Genomic DNA, 15,398 nt, shown 5'->3' on the forward strand with positions numbered 1-15,398 from the left:
AATTTGTTAGCCCCGAGTTTTCATTATCAAGACTGTGACAATGATGAACTTGAGTCCACATAATGTATGCTGAGTTCCCAGAGCTAACAGACACAGTTTGTGCTTGTAGACAAAGTTCAGAACGGAATATCCATTAAGGATGTAGCGTAACGTTAACTAATCCTAAATGTCAGCTTACTTTTGAGTACAGTAGGAAGATAAGCAGTGGATTACCAAAATACAGTATATTCAGTTGGTCCTTTCTAGTCTCATTTTCCCTGCTGACTTCAATAGATGGCATTTACTTCTTGCGTGTGCATGGCCTCAAGTCCAGAACCTCCTAAGCGCCTGATGGACAAATAACCCTCTTTTAGGCGAATTGGAAGGAACATGAGAGAATGTAGCATGACCACCAGAAACACCATTTTAGGAGCGCACCATTAAAAGTCTGCTCTTCAGAAACACTGACATCTCACGACAAGGCGGTCTCTTTCAAATGGCACTGTACTTAACGTTACCTTGCTGACCTTAACTGTACAGGAAATGATTTCCTTAAACCACATACCTGTTTTGAAAGCTAGGATTTTGAACTGAAATAAATGATGATGCACATTATTTCATAACTCGTCACTGTTTTTTTCCAAAGATTGATGCCATAGTGGTTTTGTTTGGTATTTTTTTGGCCAACGTTTTGTTGTTTATTGACCTTATGAAAAGATGGACGTTACACCATGCGTAACTACAACATTTATTATACAAAGGATACAATGATTATCTCTAATACTTCATGTAAAAAGAGTAAACATGCAGCAATCATGACATTAACGAATACAATTAATATAATTATCAATAAAATCAAATGGCAATTTTTTTATTTATATACATATTTGAATTGCATGCAAGTTCTAACTTTGATGGTATGCTTACACCTCTGTCGTTGATTAAGTGCAAAGAATATTTATTCCAATTCTTTTTTTGTAATGTGGTTTCCCAAATGCATAAGCTTAGTCAGTCTTTAACTGTAATTGTTATAAACTAATTGATTAAACTTGGCAACTGTCCCAATTCTATCGGCAAGATGTTAACATTGTGTATAATTTAGGGTTAACTGCAGTTTATTCGGGAAAACGATTAACCCTTCGTCAGTCTGGAAGCTCTTCAGATTTGTTGCACACCGTGGAAAAAAAACTAATTGCAAAAGACTATATTACTTTTAATTAACTGCCTAAATTAAAGTGAATTGCGCCCAAGCAGAAAATATATTTGGGGATGTGATTTTCTTATTTTTCCGTACTGTCAAATAGGCCTACATTTATGGTGGGTAGATGCATTTTAAAATGTAGAATAGGATTGTATACATTGCGAAGTTCAGAAGATGTTTTTTGAGGCACTGAGCTGTGACTTGCTCCATTCCTCGCTAGAAGGCGCTCTTTGCGGTGACCCTGGGTGCTGCGGTGACCGCGCTGTGGGGAGCGGTGGGCAGAAATCCTGCAGTGTGGCGTCACGGCAGAAAGAAAATAGACCACGCCCACTCCCTCTCCCCTTCCGATTCCGAGCCTCGCCATTGGCGCTACGGCACATTAGTCATCGCTGTCTCTTCTGTATTGGACCAGCCGGCTGTCAGTCAGCGCTGCCGAGAGGGAGTTGACGTAATCTGTTCGGTAAATCAAGGCGATCCATCAATTCTTTTCGCTTGTGTGCAGATAGGCGTCCGCCTCGTACCTCGACTGGAAAATAAACTCGTCAAGGAGCCGCTGGTTGCAATTACAGGTCCATCCGGTGGAGGATACCGCTATAATGGGTGTTTTTCACCAAACTGGACTTTATAACAGTTTTCGTGCTCGCGGATTTTAAAATAAAAAAAATAAAAAAACATCTTGCTTGACGCTCGCTAGCTCACGATAGTTCTCGCCACTGCCCTGTGGTGTTGTCTCGTTGACAGTCTTCAAACGTGAGTAAAAACATTATGAATTCATTTATATTGTCAATGTTTGTGGTGCACGAGGCTGTAATACCATATGCATTGTGGCTCGTGAGCAGTTTCAGCTCACGTTAATCACAGACTGTCCGTTTCTTTGGACCGCGAACGGAACATATCCAGGGTTATACTCTAACATTACACCATTTATATTGCTCATTATGTGATAATCTAGCGTTATATATCTACATATATCGTTTATATCTAGTACGTCTGGACACTTGTATAGTCCAGACAGACACCGGCGGTTGGTTTAGTTCCGTGACCGTCTCGTGCCGGAGAGGGAAGTTAAACCCGTTGACGTTTCAGGGCGCGAGCGTGCAATACAATATAACACTTCTGCGACCGTTTGAAACCGTCAACCCGTTTGGATGAAATGTTTAAATCCTGACCCCCCCACCTCCAGGGTAAACCGGGGACATCGGGTGTCGAGTCAGTGCTGCTGAAATAATGAGGCAGCTCCTCCCTGCGCTGCTCCACAACACAGCGAAGGCAGCGAGGGGATTAGCCGACTTCCTCACATCGGACAATCTCGTTTTTTTAATAATTGAAAATGAAGCCCTCGGCCTGCACATAATGCCCCGTGTTGGTGAGCAGGCCCGGCCCGCTGCCCCACTGTGACCCGCACACATCGGGAAGATATGATTTCATGGGCGTGTATTCGTTAGCAAGTATGGCTGACTGCAAGGACGTGGAAAAACACGAGTTATTTGGCCGATGTATAGTCGCGGCGCGCGGGATGTATAGCTTCACTTACATAAGACACATTGCAAAGTTGTGTTTTTATGATTAAAACACTACAATGTGTATGCAGCCTAGTTGTTGCGGGCAATATTCATATTTTGCATCCGTCAAAAGCGTATTTTTTTGTATATATTTACAAAACAAATGCATTGCCCTGCATCCTTTTTATTTGAGTGTTATATGTCTCGTTGGCTGCTGTTTACAAAATATGAAAGGGCTTTAATAGTTTTGGTCGGCCATATTTGTTGTAAGCTGTTATGACTGGAAATTGGGAGGGGGTGGACTTTCATTGTGGCTGAACGTTATGTGATAATGGGTTCTGTATTATTGCATTCTGGCAGTATTAAAAAAAACAGGGAAACAAACTCAGCTCTGCTTAATTTATTGCATTCCAGATATTCTTTTTACCAATGCAAACATCACCTTTTCTGTATTTCATCTAGGAGGGATAACGAGGAATTTCACTGGGAGGCCTTCCTAAACCACAAACATGTCTGGGGCGTCTGTAAAAGTCGCTGTTCGAGTCCGGCCCTTCAACTCCAGGGAGACGGGCAAGGACTCAAAATGTATCATTCAGATGCAAGGCAAAACTACAAGTAAGTAACCCACTGGCATGCACTCAAGGATACACACACACACACACACACACACACACACACACACACACACACACACACACACACAGAACCAAACACAGTGTCTTGGGTCTGCAGGCCTGTCTGCTTTAGGGGAAGTTTGGTACACCACACATGCACTCCCGTGGTCTTCCTTCAGGGCTCTGAGCAGAGAACAGGAGAATGAGCAAACTGAATAGTGGACGGTTGGGGACAAACGGCCTGAAAGAGAATAAAAGGCTTACAGAGGGAAATTCCTCCTCCTCCTCTGAAGGGGCCTGCATGCCTTCAGAGTCTCTGTGTGAGAAAAGCTGAGTTGGTTCATACTGGGAGACCCAGGGGTCGCCACGCAGCCCGGCCCGCTAATGCCTTCAATTCATCAAGGCTCTATCACACAGTGTTTTAGAAAGGATGTGTCTTTAACTTTGTAGTTTATGATTACGTTATCTCTTGGTGTACACAAATGGTTGTAAAGCACTTTTAGGGTATGTATAAAGAAGTTTATCATTTCTAATATGTAACTACTTTTTATTGATGAATGCTGTATCGATGCATTGAATATGCTTTCATTTTTATATTGAGGATCAGTCATTCTTGGCTTTTAGACGAGCTGTATGTACGAAAATGGGGCTGCAAAGTAAAAAAAAATGTATTGCCAATGGAAACGATTGAAATATACACTAAAATCAAATACATTATTCTGAATATGTGTACTTGCAAAAAGTGTTACACGTAATAATTCAATTATTATGCACATTGATTTAATAATTGCATAGCTTTCCATGAATCTATCGGACATCTAAGTGAACTTGTTATGATGCCTTGCATCACTGCTATTGATTCTCTGATGATATATTGAAGGTTCGACAACAGCAGAGCATGAGACTTGAATGTGGTTTGTAGATAGATAGATAGATGTATATTTTATTCATCCCCAAGGGGAAATTTGTTTGTCACAGTAGCACGCATGGTTACATAGAACAAATATCGGAATGAAAATACTCAATATATACAACAAAAGTCAATTTATACAACAAATTAGCAGAGCAAGTCTTGTGATTCAACTTGCCTACTTGTGACTGAGTCATCAGATGCTGTGTAGTGCTAGCTGCGTCCTTACTCATGTTTGTGCTGCATGTCCCCTTTTAGCGGACAGATGAACACAATCCCTTTGTCACTAGTATGGAAACATTTAATGAACTAATAACAACACAGCATGTGATGCCAGAAACCTGTTTTTCCAGTAGGCTCTCTCTTATTTGCCTCGAGCTTTGTCTGTCAGTCTTACCGGGCCCATTAGTCTAAGCCTTTATGAATCTTCCATAAGATCAAGTGTCCCTGCTACTTGCCCGTTATCTCTCACACTCTACCAAAGAGAAGCTTTGTGTCAAATCCCCACTACTTTTACTACATATCCTTGGGTTTTCATTATGCCAATGTCACTCGGAGGTGCTGGAGGGTGACTCGTGGTTTGTAGCAGAACTGCGGTGGAAAATGCAGAGTTTCGGGGTTAGTGAGTGTGTGTGTGAGCGAGGGAGAGGAGAGGAGGAGGCTGCAGTACTGCCTACTCTACCTTTTATCACATGGGCAGGTTGCAGAGCAGAAAGGGAGGCTGGCAGGCGGCCATACTCTCCCTTCATCATTGCAGATGGTATGCTGAGAATGCTGTCTTATTAGGGCTGTGTGAGGTTGAATGCTACCTGGTGGCTCAAAAGCACGCACAGTCATCCAACTTTCTTTAGATCTAAACTACACTATTCAACTGTTTGTTTTGGAGGTGGTCATGGTTTTCACAATGTTTTAATGGGAGGTCAACTACCGTATTATGATTACGGAATGTAATTATGTTTATTTGATTTTTTTTGAGAAGTGAGTCATTAGTTTACTGATTTGGGGGTTTTATGACCAGGTGAGTGTAATGTTCTAATTCATTATCTTTAAAAGTCCATTGTCCAAAAATAAATGCACTTGATTATTTTGCCCCCATCAATAGCAGTGCATCTATGAGTCATCACAACTTCATGTTGTACTCCACAAAACATCCGTCTATCAAATACTCCCCAATAGGCTTAAAAGGTGGCTATACAATATTGCTAGATTGGTTCCTTTTTACTCGGCTCCAAGTCATATTTGTAATAACAATGGGTTTCTGCTTTGACAACTTTTCCCAGATGAATTTTTTTTACAGTATCCATGGAAACCTCTCAAACCACCTCTGCACATTAATCCTCTTCAATTTTTTTTCTCTTCAGATTTGAGTGTTTAGTATTTCACACAATTTTTGTCAGAATCAAGTGTGATAGTGCGCGCCGACCACAGTGTAGGTGATGCCTTTGCATGTCTATTATTTGATGGTGTCTTTGGGGATGGCAGACATTTTCATGAGACTGAAGCGCTGCCTCACAGAAATGGGATTTTTATGAAGTTGTTTGTTTGGTCAGCTTGTAGGTGTTCGGCAGATGTGTGGACGAGGCTGTGACACTCCCCTTATTGTTGTGAGTCGCTCAAGGGCGTTTGTGTCGGTGCGTGTGTGTCAACAACACAGAGAAAGAGAGCGCCTGGGGCCAAGGGCAGGATTCTCTCTCTCTCTCTCTCTCTCTCTCTCTCTCTCTCTCTCTCTCTCTCTCTCTCTCTCTCTCTCTCTCGTTCACCATGCATGGACGGTTGTCAAGGATAGGATGCCGGCAGAGAGGCAGCAAATTGATTATCCAGTGTGCAGAAAATGTGTCCAAGGCCTCTGCAGGCAGGCTGGAAACAAGTAAAGGCCTCTTTCAGTCGAAGCTTTTAAACATACCAGAGCTAATGTAATTATAAAGGGGTGACGCGATTGGGTGTTGCATTAGTTTGTGTTGGTGCTCCAAATGTTGAATAACGTCGGGTCACCCATAGCCTGCCTTCAATGGGGCTCTGATGTGTTCTCCACATCAGTCTCTGTCTTGTTACGTAACCCATGTGTTATGTTCCCCCCTCAGCCAGTGTCCAGCCACTTATGAATCCACTGCCAAAGATGGTTGATAGATCTTGCACGGTGCACAAGAGAAAGGGATCAGATATGTTAGACCATTACATTGCCTTTAGTGGAACAAACCTGCGATCAGATCAGATTATTTCCCACACTATAATTTGTTTTATGTTATGGCAGATGATGGCCTTTTCAAAGGATACCAGTCTGGCCTCTCCACGTTTTCAAGAACTGGGTGGATGTTGCACAATGACTACATCATCCCCCAAGTAAACTAATTGACAAATTGAAAGAACAAACAGAAGGTCAACATGTCAATTAAACCTTCACCTTTCAGGTACAATTTTGCTGAGTGTCCTCTCAGTATGAGCTAAGTGGGTGGCGACCTTACAAAAACCCTACAGGGAGGAATCCGCTCATCTCTAGTGTCAGTTACACATAAGAGGATAGGAGACCATCACCACAGCAGAAATGGCAATGAGCCCGTATCATATGAATGAATTGTGGTCATTGAGGAGAGAGCTGGCAGAACAAGAGAAGAGTGATTGGGAGTATGGGTTTGGTTGAAAGCTGGTCATCCTGCTGCTGAACCCTTTGCAGACAGGGCCGATTGACCTGATTAGGACACGTATAATCCACAGGCTTGCCTCAGGTCGCCACGCCCTGCTGCCGTAATCCCGGTGACCCTTGTAGGTGTACACACGCCCACTCAGGGTGTTACATTCCTCATCGCCTCATGCTGAGATTGTTTTGGAGCGACACGCATTTGGCAACATGCGCTACTTACACCCTCCAGACTGACCTCCTAATGAGGAGGGAGGACAGGAAGATGTCTGCGTCTGTGATCCGCTCATTCTGTGTCTCAGGATGTTCGGGCCAGAGGTGCAAATGCATGTTGTGCAACTCATCCAGTTTTCAGTGCACCTCTCTGTAACAGCTGCGTGTATACATACATACATATATATGTATGTATGTATGCGTACGTATACATACATATATGCGTGCGCACGCACGCACGCACCTACCAGCAACGGAAAAGTGACTTGAGGCCCAGACCACACTGCCTGTGTGAGCAGGACGTGACGGCGGCCTCGCTAGACTGCTGCGTCTCACCCGCGAGTAATGTCCACGCAGACAGTGGTGATGTTGCTACTGCTACTGGCAGCACTTTCCTTCATTGATATTGCATGTGGAAGTTCTGTGACACTTTTTCACAATAATAATCAGAAAGAGTATATAATCTTACAAGTCAGAGCGCGAGGAACTGTATCTCATGCACGTATTGCTGTCATTTCCTCTGTGGTCATCTTCTATGCCCACAGACAGTCAAAGCAGCAGCACTTTTTTTTAATCTTCTGCTGCAAAAACATCTTTAATGAAAATGAATTGAGACAGTTTGGTTTGGTTGAAGGTTCACGTTGACCGACTTGATTGTGTCTGGATGGAATATCAGGTTTTCTATGATGAACCAGATCCTGTTATGAAAGTTGTTTTCTAAAAATGAGAAGGGCTTTAAGATTTTTTTTTTTTTTTTTTTTTTAGTGAAATTTGGTTCATGGCATCAACCGTCAGCCTCAGTATTATATTTATGGAGCTGGAAAATCAAATTGCATAATTTGTGGCATGGAGCCATATCGGCTTTTTCCATCAATACTGAATCGTTGTTCATTAATAAGTGTTTTGAAACATGAAAAAGAAACCACAATTGCATATGAAGGGATGGGCTGAATGTTGGAATGTCTTTGGGTCAAAAGGGGAAAGTGATAAATACCTTCTCTCTCTAATTTGTGGTTTCAGCTTTGTAGCTGACCAAGCCAGTTGTGGTTTTCATTCCACAACATGTGTTGACTATCCACAACCTGCTCAATGTTTTTGTTCTAATCTTGTGCCCATATTCAAACATAAGTCTTGATGTCGCTTTGAAATGTGTATAGTTCAACTTCAATCAGTTATGATGTTGATCATAGCCTCAGGCTATATATCTGGTGAATTTGTTGGAAAGTCTCCCCTGTTAACATCATAGGGCCTGAGGATCAGCTAGATATCTTTCAAAGAAAGATATTTATAGTTACGAGAAGCTGGAAAAGCCCTGAATCTTGTGATCTCACGAGTTTTGGTTTGTCACATTATTTGCTTATGCACAATGAAGTGCTTTTCTGTCAGATCTGTGGCCCAATGGACCCCTCCTAAATCCTACCTCTTTTCTTTCTAATAACAGTGGAGCAAGCTTGGAACCTGACAGAACCTTCGTCAACATTCCTGCTTCTTGTGATTTAGTAATGCGACCTCTGTTCACACATTGCATTGTGTATAGTCTCACCTTAAAGTAACCATCAATATAACAGCGGTTGTGTTTTAGAGCACCAGAGTCCTTTTTAGAAAACCTCTCATTTTACTGCAGCAGGGTCTGACCGTCTGACTTGTGCAGTCCTGGTTTTGGTTCTCCTGTTCCTCCCGTCCCTCGCTTACCTCCAGCAGGCCCAGCCATACGACCTGGGCTTCCAGCAGCGTGGTGTCAATGTTGGCTCTTAGCGGCGACCGGCAGAGCAGCGAGGCGACACTCTGTCTCTGGCAGGAGGATATGGAGGGCTGTTGCCAGGCATGCAGCTTTACACTTCCTGGGTCTGTCTGTGATGGGCTGGTCGCTGTCTGAGGCCCAGCTGGAGTCTGAGCTGATGGACCTACATGATTTTGTCAGATTTTTGCCAGAATCTGACCCTTTTGGTGTTATTTATTTCGGTATACACAATGTCTAGCATCCCAACGGGAAAACATGTGATATTCTTTCTTTTTGTTCAGCTTGTCCGATCTTGCAACAGTGACTAATGGGGGCAAGACTTCGGTTCGGTCAGTTGGTTTGGCACTGTTCGGCTCCAAATGGTTTATTTCTTATTACAGCAGCAGTGTGTATAATTTAGTAGCATCTAGTGGTGAGGTTGCAGATTGCATCCAACTGAACACTCCTCCGCTCACTCCCAGCTAGGTAACAATAAAATCAAAAAAAAAGCCCTTCTAGAGCTAGTGTTTGGTTTGTCCATTCTAGGCTACTGTACATGGTGGTGCAACTCTGTAAAGAGGACAGACTCTGTATGTAAATATAACGGGATTATTCTAAGATAGCAAAAACACATTGATTCTTTCAGGTGATTATACACGAATGAAAACAGAGTAATGTATTAAATTCAATTTCTGTGAATATAATACAATACTCTGTTTTCATTCGTGCAGATCATCTTCTGTGCAGATCATCTTCCTCAGGCCAAGGGAAGATTTTAACTGATTGAAACATTGCCTTAAAAGAGAACGAAACCATTTGGAGCCGAACTGTGCAGACCTCCTTTCACCTCGTCCTTTTTAGCCCACTTTCCATTCCTGCCTGTGATGAGGTTGAGTGGAAACTGTGGCAGCCTTTTGCAGAAAATGTGAAATCGGAGGGGAGGATGGGGATTGGAGCTACTCGAGGGGGGGATGGGTGATGTAAACGCAGCCACAGCAGCAAAGTTGTGCACGAGCACTATTCACGTGTAGGACAGCGTGAGCCAGCATCACAGAGTCGCCTAGATGGAGGTGATGATGATGCTGATTTCAGTCAATATGACTGGAGGTTAAGAAATTGTATTAATGCACTTGAGCTAAAACTAAAGAATAGGCCCAAGCTATTATATTTGTGTTGTCGATGTGTTGTTGTAATTATTATAGTTGTACATAGCTGTTACACTTGTTTTAGGAATTTCTAATAGTTAACTGCCACCAGAAATGATGTCTGAATAGCAGAGCACCAGATATGCACATAATAACTTGTGATTTCTTGTTTTTAGTAAAAGAGATCTGTTGATGGGTGAATTTTGTATTTATTTAAAAAACTGACTTCAATATTGATGCTCATAGGGTGCAAGGGGGCTTTGATTGACTGTTGGCATCCAGACCACACAAATGCTTTAATGTTAGTAATATTACTAAATAATAATAATAAGATTAAAGGCTAACCACTCGCCTTCCCTCACAGGACAAAGTGGAACAGCACAATGCTGAATTAGTCTGGTGAAATGCAGTTCAGCCAAATCCTGAAATGTGTCCCAGTTTTACAGCAGCACCCAATCATTTGAAGGGTTTCATAGACTGTCTGTATAACAAAAGGGTCACCAGCTGTTTTTTGTGCATGGAGGAGGGGGATTTAGGGGTGTGCGTGCATGGGTGTGCCTTTGCATCCGCATGTACTAGGCACATGGTAGGTATGGTCACTGCCTGATTTTGTTTTCGAAGAGGATCCTATCCAACCACTTTAATCTGACTTCCTGATTGAGGTCTCACTTATTAAGCTATGAAGATCAGTGCTCAGAGCGCCCCACATCCATCATCATTTGACAAATGTTCTGGTGATTCAATCAGGGGGTGGTGTCTTTATTTTAAAGTTATGGTTCTCCTGGCTTGCTTCTCTTGCCTACTCTGCTTTCAAGAGAGTGAATGTGTGTTTAGTGTTCGTGCCCTGATCGACACAGCTCTTTTCCCAGACTATATTGTTTGCTTTCCTCCCACAGTCTGAGGGCTGAATTCAGAGACAAACTGAAGAGCTTTGCAATCCAGGCACGGGTAGCTTGGTGGTGTGCATGATGTTAACTTTGTATTATTCATGAGTAAGAAGTCGGGGGGTTGGCAGTATATTCATTTTGAAACCTTAATTAATAGGACAGGAGTCTATCAATCTGGTTAGCTACTGGAATCCTCTGCTGCTCCAAAATGGAGCCATTTCATGTCACTGTTTGAATACAATGAAGCGTATTGAGATCAATACGCGCAGATACAATTTTGCGATCTTTCTGTCCTCCACAGTGAAAATGCCGGATAAAAGGGGTTAGTCATCTGACATTATTTGAGGCATCACTCAGTGCTCATCCATCATGTGTTCTAGCTTTACAGAACATGTTAAACAAGATGCAGCTTCTTTCTTTCTTTTTTTATTATATATTTTTAATTTAAAGATGGACTTTGAACAAAAAGATGTGAGGTCCATGTGCCAGAGTTGTTTTCATGATGTCATGGTGCTTACATAAAGCCAGAGAGCATTTAAAGCAAGACTTCGGTCTCTGAGTTGAGTTGAGTTGAAGAAATCCAGGTCACTGCTCTGTAAAATGGTTCCTGTTGTGAGCAGTGAATGTAAGGCGCTCTGTATTCCTCTTGTCTGCACACTGCCTGGATCATATGATTGATCTGTACGCTGTTTTGAGACACTGTTTAATCATGAGTTAAAATTGTAAACAAATATTCAACTGTTTTGAATGAATAGATTAACTATAATGCAAAGCCAGTGTTCTACTGTATAGTGCATTTCTTGTCATGGCTTTCGCCTCTCTATGAATTTAATAATTCTAGTTTAACCATGGTCTAATATTTATTAATTTAAAGTCATAGATTGTTGGTATCAGCCCCTCTCTTGTGGCATAGAAATGTCACTACTGCTCTATTGTAGGCTTTATTGTGTGGCATCGTTATAGTGTGAGTGCTATTAATTAGTTATTACTTGTAATGTTGATGAGCTGAGCAGAGAAATTAGTTCTGCATTCATACAATAGATATCAAAGCTGTGGAAGTAATGCTTCATCTTAAATTTGTTTCAGTTGGTCTCTTAAAGGGATTGTTCCGGTGTTTTGAAGTGGGGTTGTATTAGGGCTGTGCGGTATACAGGTTCAAACCGTATACCGGTTTCAGATTTCCATACGGTATGAATTTTTTTTTTTTTTATGAATACCGTCATACCAGTAGTTACACGTAACAACTGTTGTTGCACTACGGCGGTCAACTAGACAGCGGTGCCATCAGCGACCAGCGCCGTCAACAAGCCGTCCATATCCACAAGAACAGCAGGCGGCAACATTTATTTTTTACAGTTTAATACCGGGAGCGCAGTCGAGCTACATAGCTGTCAGGGTAACTTGGTTCACTTATGGTTCAAAATTACACGGCCAAATTGAATGCTGGGAAGTTGGGCGGCAAACAGCTGTTTGTGTCTTCCGGTTTGTCTCTTCCTGTATTTTTTGTGCGCGAACTCTACCCAGCATGCAATTCGGCGTTGTAATTTTATAAAAGTGTGAACCATGACTGAGCCCAGTTACACTGACAGGTAAGTAGCTCCACTGCGCTCCCAGTATTAAACTGTAAAAAGTCAATGTTGCTGCCTGCTGTTGTTGTGGCTATGGACGGCTCGCTGACAACACTGCTGTCTAGTTGACTGGTGCTGTTAATGGAATCAATTAATGGAGAAAAAAAAACGTGATATACTGTGAAACCGCCAGGATCTTACAAAATACCGTGATATGAATTTTTGCCCATATCGCAGAGCCCTAGGTTGTATGAGGTATTTATCCATAGTTGGTTGAGTGGCGACCGTCATACTGTAGTAATACACTGACTATGGATAAGCAGGCAACCTTATACAACCCCACTTAAAAACACCCCATTAACTTACTATCCCTGTTATCCAGCACATCCACACACTTCCCGAACGTTCATTATCAAAAGATTGACACGGGCAAGTTTGAGCTGTCAATATATTAAGTGCTATTTTTAAACTGGGAAATAGCAGACACTTCTAAAGCTGTGGAGGTATTACTATATAGCTTTCCATGACACAGGATGTGTTTGGAAAGCCCCTGATCTTTTGTCAGCACCTGCAGAAAGGAGAATATCCTTCTTGGCCCTGATCCATGAGAACCCTCTCTTTGAGCTGTGAAAACAGCTGAAACGCCTGACTAAGGATCCTGTATAATTTTGTTAATGTTAACATTGAGGTGACAACAGTAAATATCTTCATGACACACGTTGGTGGATGTGTCCTCCCAGACTTTGCTTAGACACATTAGGCATTACTTGAAAGCCATTGGCATAATAAGTCATTTGAATATTTACTGTTATTTCAGCTCTGAGTTCAAACCAGTTCTGGGTGTGTTGTGGGTTTAACCCCCCATGTCATCACCTGAGAGGTTGCCTGATATCTCTCTCTATCTCTCTCTGTCTCTCTGTCTCTCTCTCTGTCTCTCTCTCTCTCTGTTGTAGTCCTGTGTTTGTTCAGCTTCTGAATGGAGTCCTGCTGGCTTGGCATGTTTTCTCTGTCTGGTGGCTTCTAGAAGCGTCTCTTTAGTCTCTGTCATCCTGAACTCCGAGTCTGTGTGAGCTGCTAATATCAAAAGGCACTAGCAGCCCCAGCTAGCTATCTGAGTCGCTGGGCTTGGAGCAATGTATGATTTGGCGACGAGTTCGATGGAAAGGTTGGGCGGCTGAAATCTGTCCATTCCTTCCTGTCACTGACAGTCTGTCGGCATGCAAAGCACTAGCAGCCATCTGCTGCTGTATAAATAGACAGTAGTCAGATCTGGAACAGCTGGCACATAGGCCAGGACAGCGCCCTTTCCCTCTGCTTTCTAGCTAGAAAGGCAACCCCACCTAAAGCCATCTAATGTATTTCCTTTTACTTTCTGGCAGAGAGTCGTTAAAAGCAAACACCACTTCAAAAGAACCACCATATTCTTAATTTGGGAAAGAGATGAGGAGAAATCCCCAAACTACCCATATGTGCATAATTGTATGCTCTTCCACAAAATATTGTTGTCTCTTCACTGCACTGTCACTCTGGGTATGTTCTGGGGGGAAAAAGGAAAGTTGCTGACCAGCTGCATGTTTCCTGCCCACGTCGGATATAATTAAATGACCAATATTTTTGGTTGCATAGAAACAGTTACTGTATAATTTTCAAGTAACATTTTTTAAAATTGTAAATTGAAATTCTTTTTTTCACAATTGCTTTTAATTTACAGCTTACATTTAACTGACTTCAGTTACTTTCCAACGACAATATTGAGTTTCTTTTTACTAAATGTGGGGGTCACATGGAGAGGAGGGGGTAAGGCGTGTGAAAAGGGTCATTGTGAAAGAGGGGACTGGGAACATAAAGCCTTGTCATAATAGATTACCTAACGTGTTTTGCGGGCTCTGTCGACAATCGCAGTACCCTGCATTCAGTGCATTGTTCTCGTGTCTTCCTGTGCTCCCTCCCTCCCCCGTCTCTCCCCCAGTAGAAAGAGAAAAAGGACGTGATCAGCCTTTGAGTAGGAACAAGATTTGTTAGTAGGAACTCGGTGCCTTTCTTTTGCTGTTACACTCAGATTTAGTGGCTCATCTAATGGAATGACGATGCAAGAGCCTATCATTTAAAGAAAGGGAAAGAAAAGCTTGTTTGTCTGAGTTGAAGACGGTAATATGGATTTTGGTGTGACGGGTCACGTCTTCTGGCTCAATAAACTCACCTGCCTCCAGGTTTCTTTTGGCAGGAGTACTTTGCAGAGGAGTATTTCATTGCTATATATACATACACACACACACACACACACACACACACACACACACACACACACACACACACACACACACACACACACACACACACACACACACACACACACACACATACTTTTTAATGAAAGATCACAAGGCCTGTGCCCGACCAGACGTGAAAGTGCAGTAAATCCAGAGTGGTGATCAAGATACCGCATGTTTATCTCTGTTTTGGAGATGTTGTATGTCCTGTGTTGTGGCTGCGACAAGCTCAGCTGTTTGTCAAATGAGCAGAGCAGTGCTCAGACGCTACTTTTAGCCCTCGGCTTTGAGCTGCATCCAGTGACAACTCTGTCACCTGTGCTGCAGCCCTGGCAACCGAGCCATCACACACTCTCTTCCAAGGACACTGGATACAACACGCAGAGCATTGCTGTGGCCACGTCAGAATGCGCCCCATCTAGTCTTAATGCTCTTTATTTAAGACTGAACGACCATGTTAGCGTTACTGTGGCTCTGATCATGTCAACAGCTGCTTTGCTTTCACCACTCATGCAGACTGGGACCCAGGTGTGCATTTGTAATGTATGGAGATGCAGAACATTAGAGCAGTGATGGTACTGATTTATCTTGACGTGGGGATGGGACAGGGCACACCAAAGGTGGAGCTTTATTTTGGTTTTCCTTTAGTGTCACCCCAAATGTAATGAACGCAAAACAACACCCTGACTTCCCGTACACTGATTTAAGTGCTCATGGTTAGGGCTGCTTTGGTGCTGCAAACTACACTTTTGGT

At 42.6% G+C, this 15,398-nt stretch overlaps 1 protein-coding gene across 1 annotated transcript in view; it reads left to right on the plus strand.

Moving 5' to 3' along the window:
- Positions 1 to 1,848: 1,848 nt before the first annotated feature.
- Positions 1,849 to 15,398, plus strand: part of kif1b (kinesin family member 1B) — a 53,354-nt gene continuing 39,804 nt past the window's right edge. Inside the window, exons 1-2 of the mRNA XM_079226282.1 lie at positions 1,849 to 1,930; positions 3,145 to 3,297. Coding sequence (XP_079082408.1) covers positions 3,192 to 3,297 — 106 coding nt within the window. The 5' untranslated portion in view covers positions 1,849 to 1,930; positions 3,145 to 3,191. The remainder of the gene's footprint in view (positions 1,931 to 3,144; positions 3,298 to 15,398) is intronic.

This window comes from Taurulus bubalis, assembly GCF_910589615.1.
Source record: "Taurulus bubalis genome assembly, chromosome: 11".
Taxonomy (NCBI): domain Eukaryota; kingdom Metazoa; phylum Chordata; class Actinopteri; order Perciformes; family Cottidae; genus Taurulus; species Taurulus bubalis.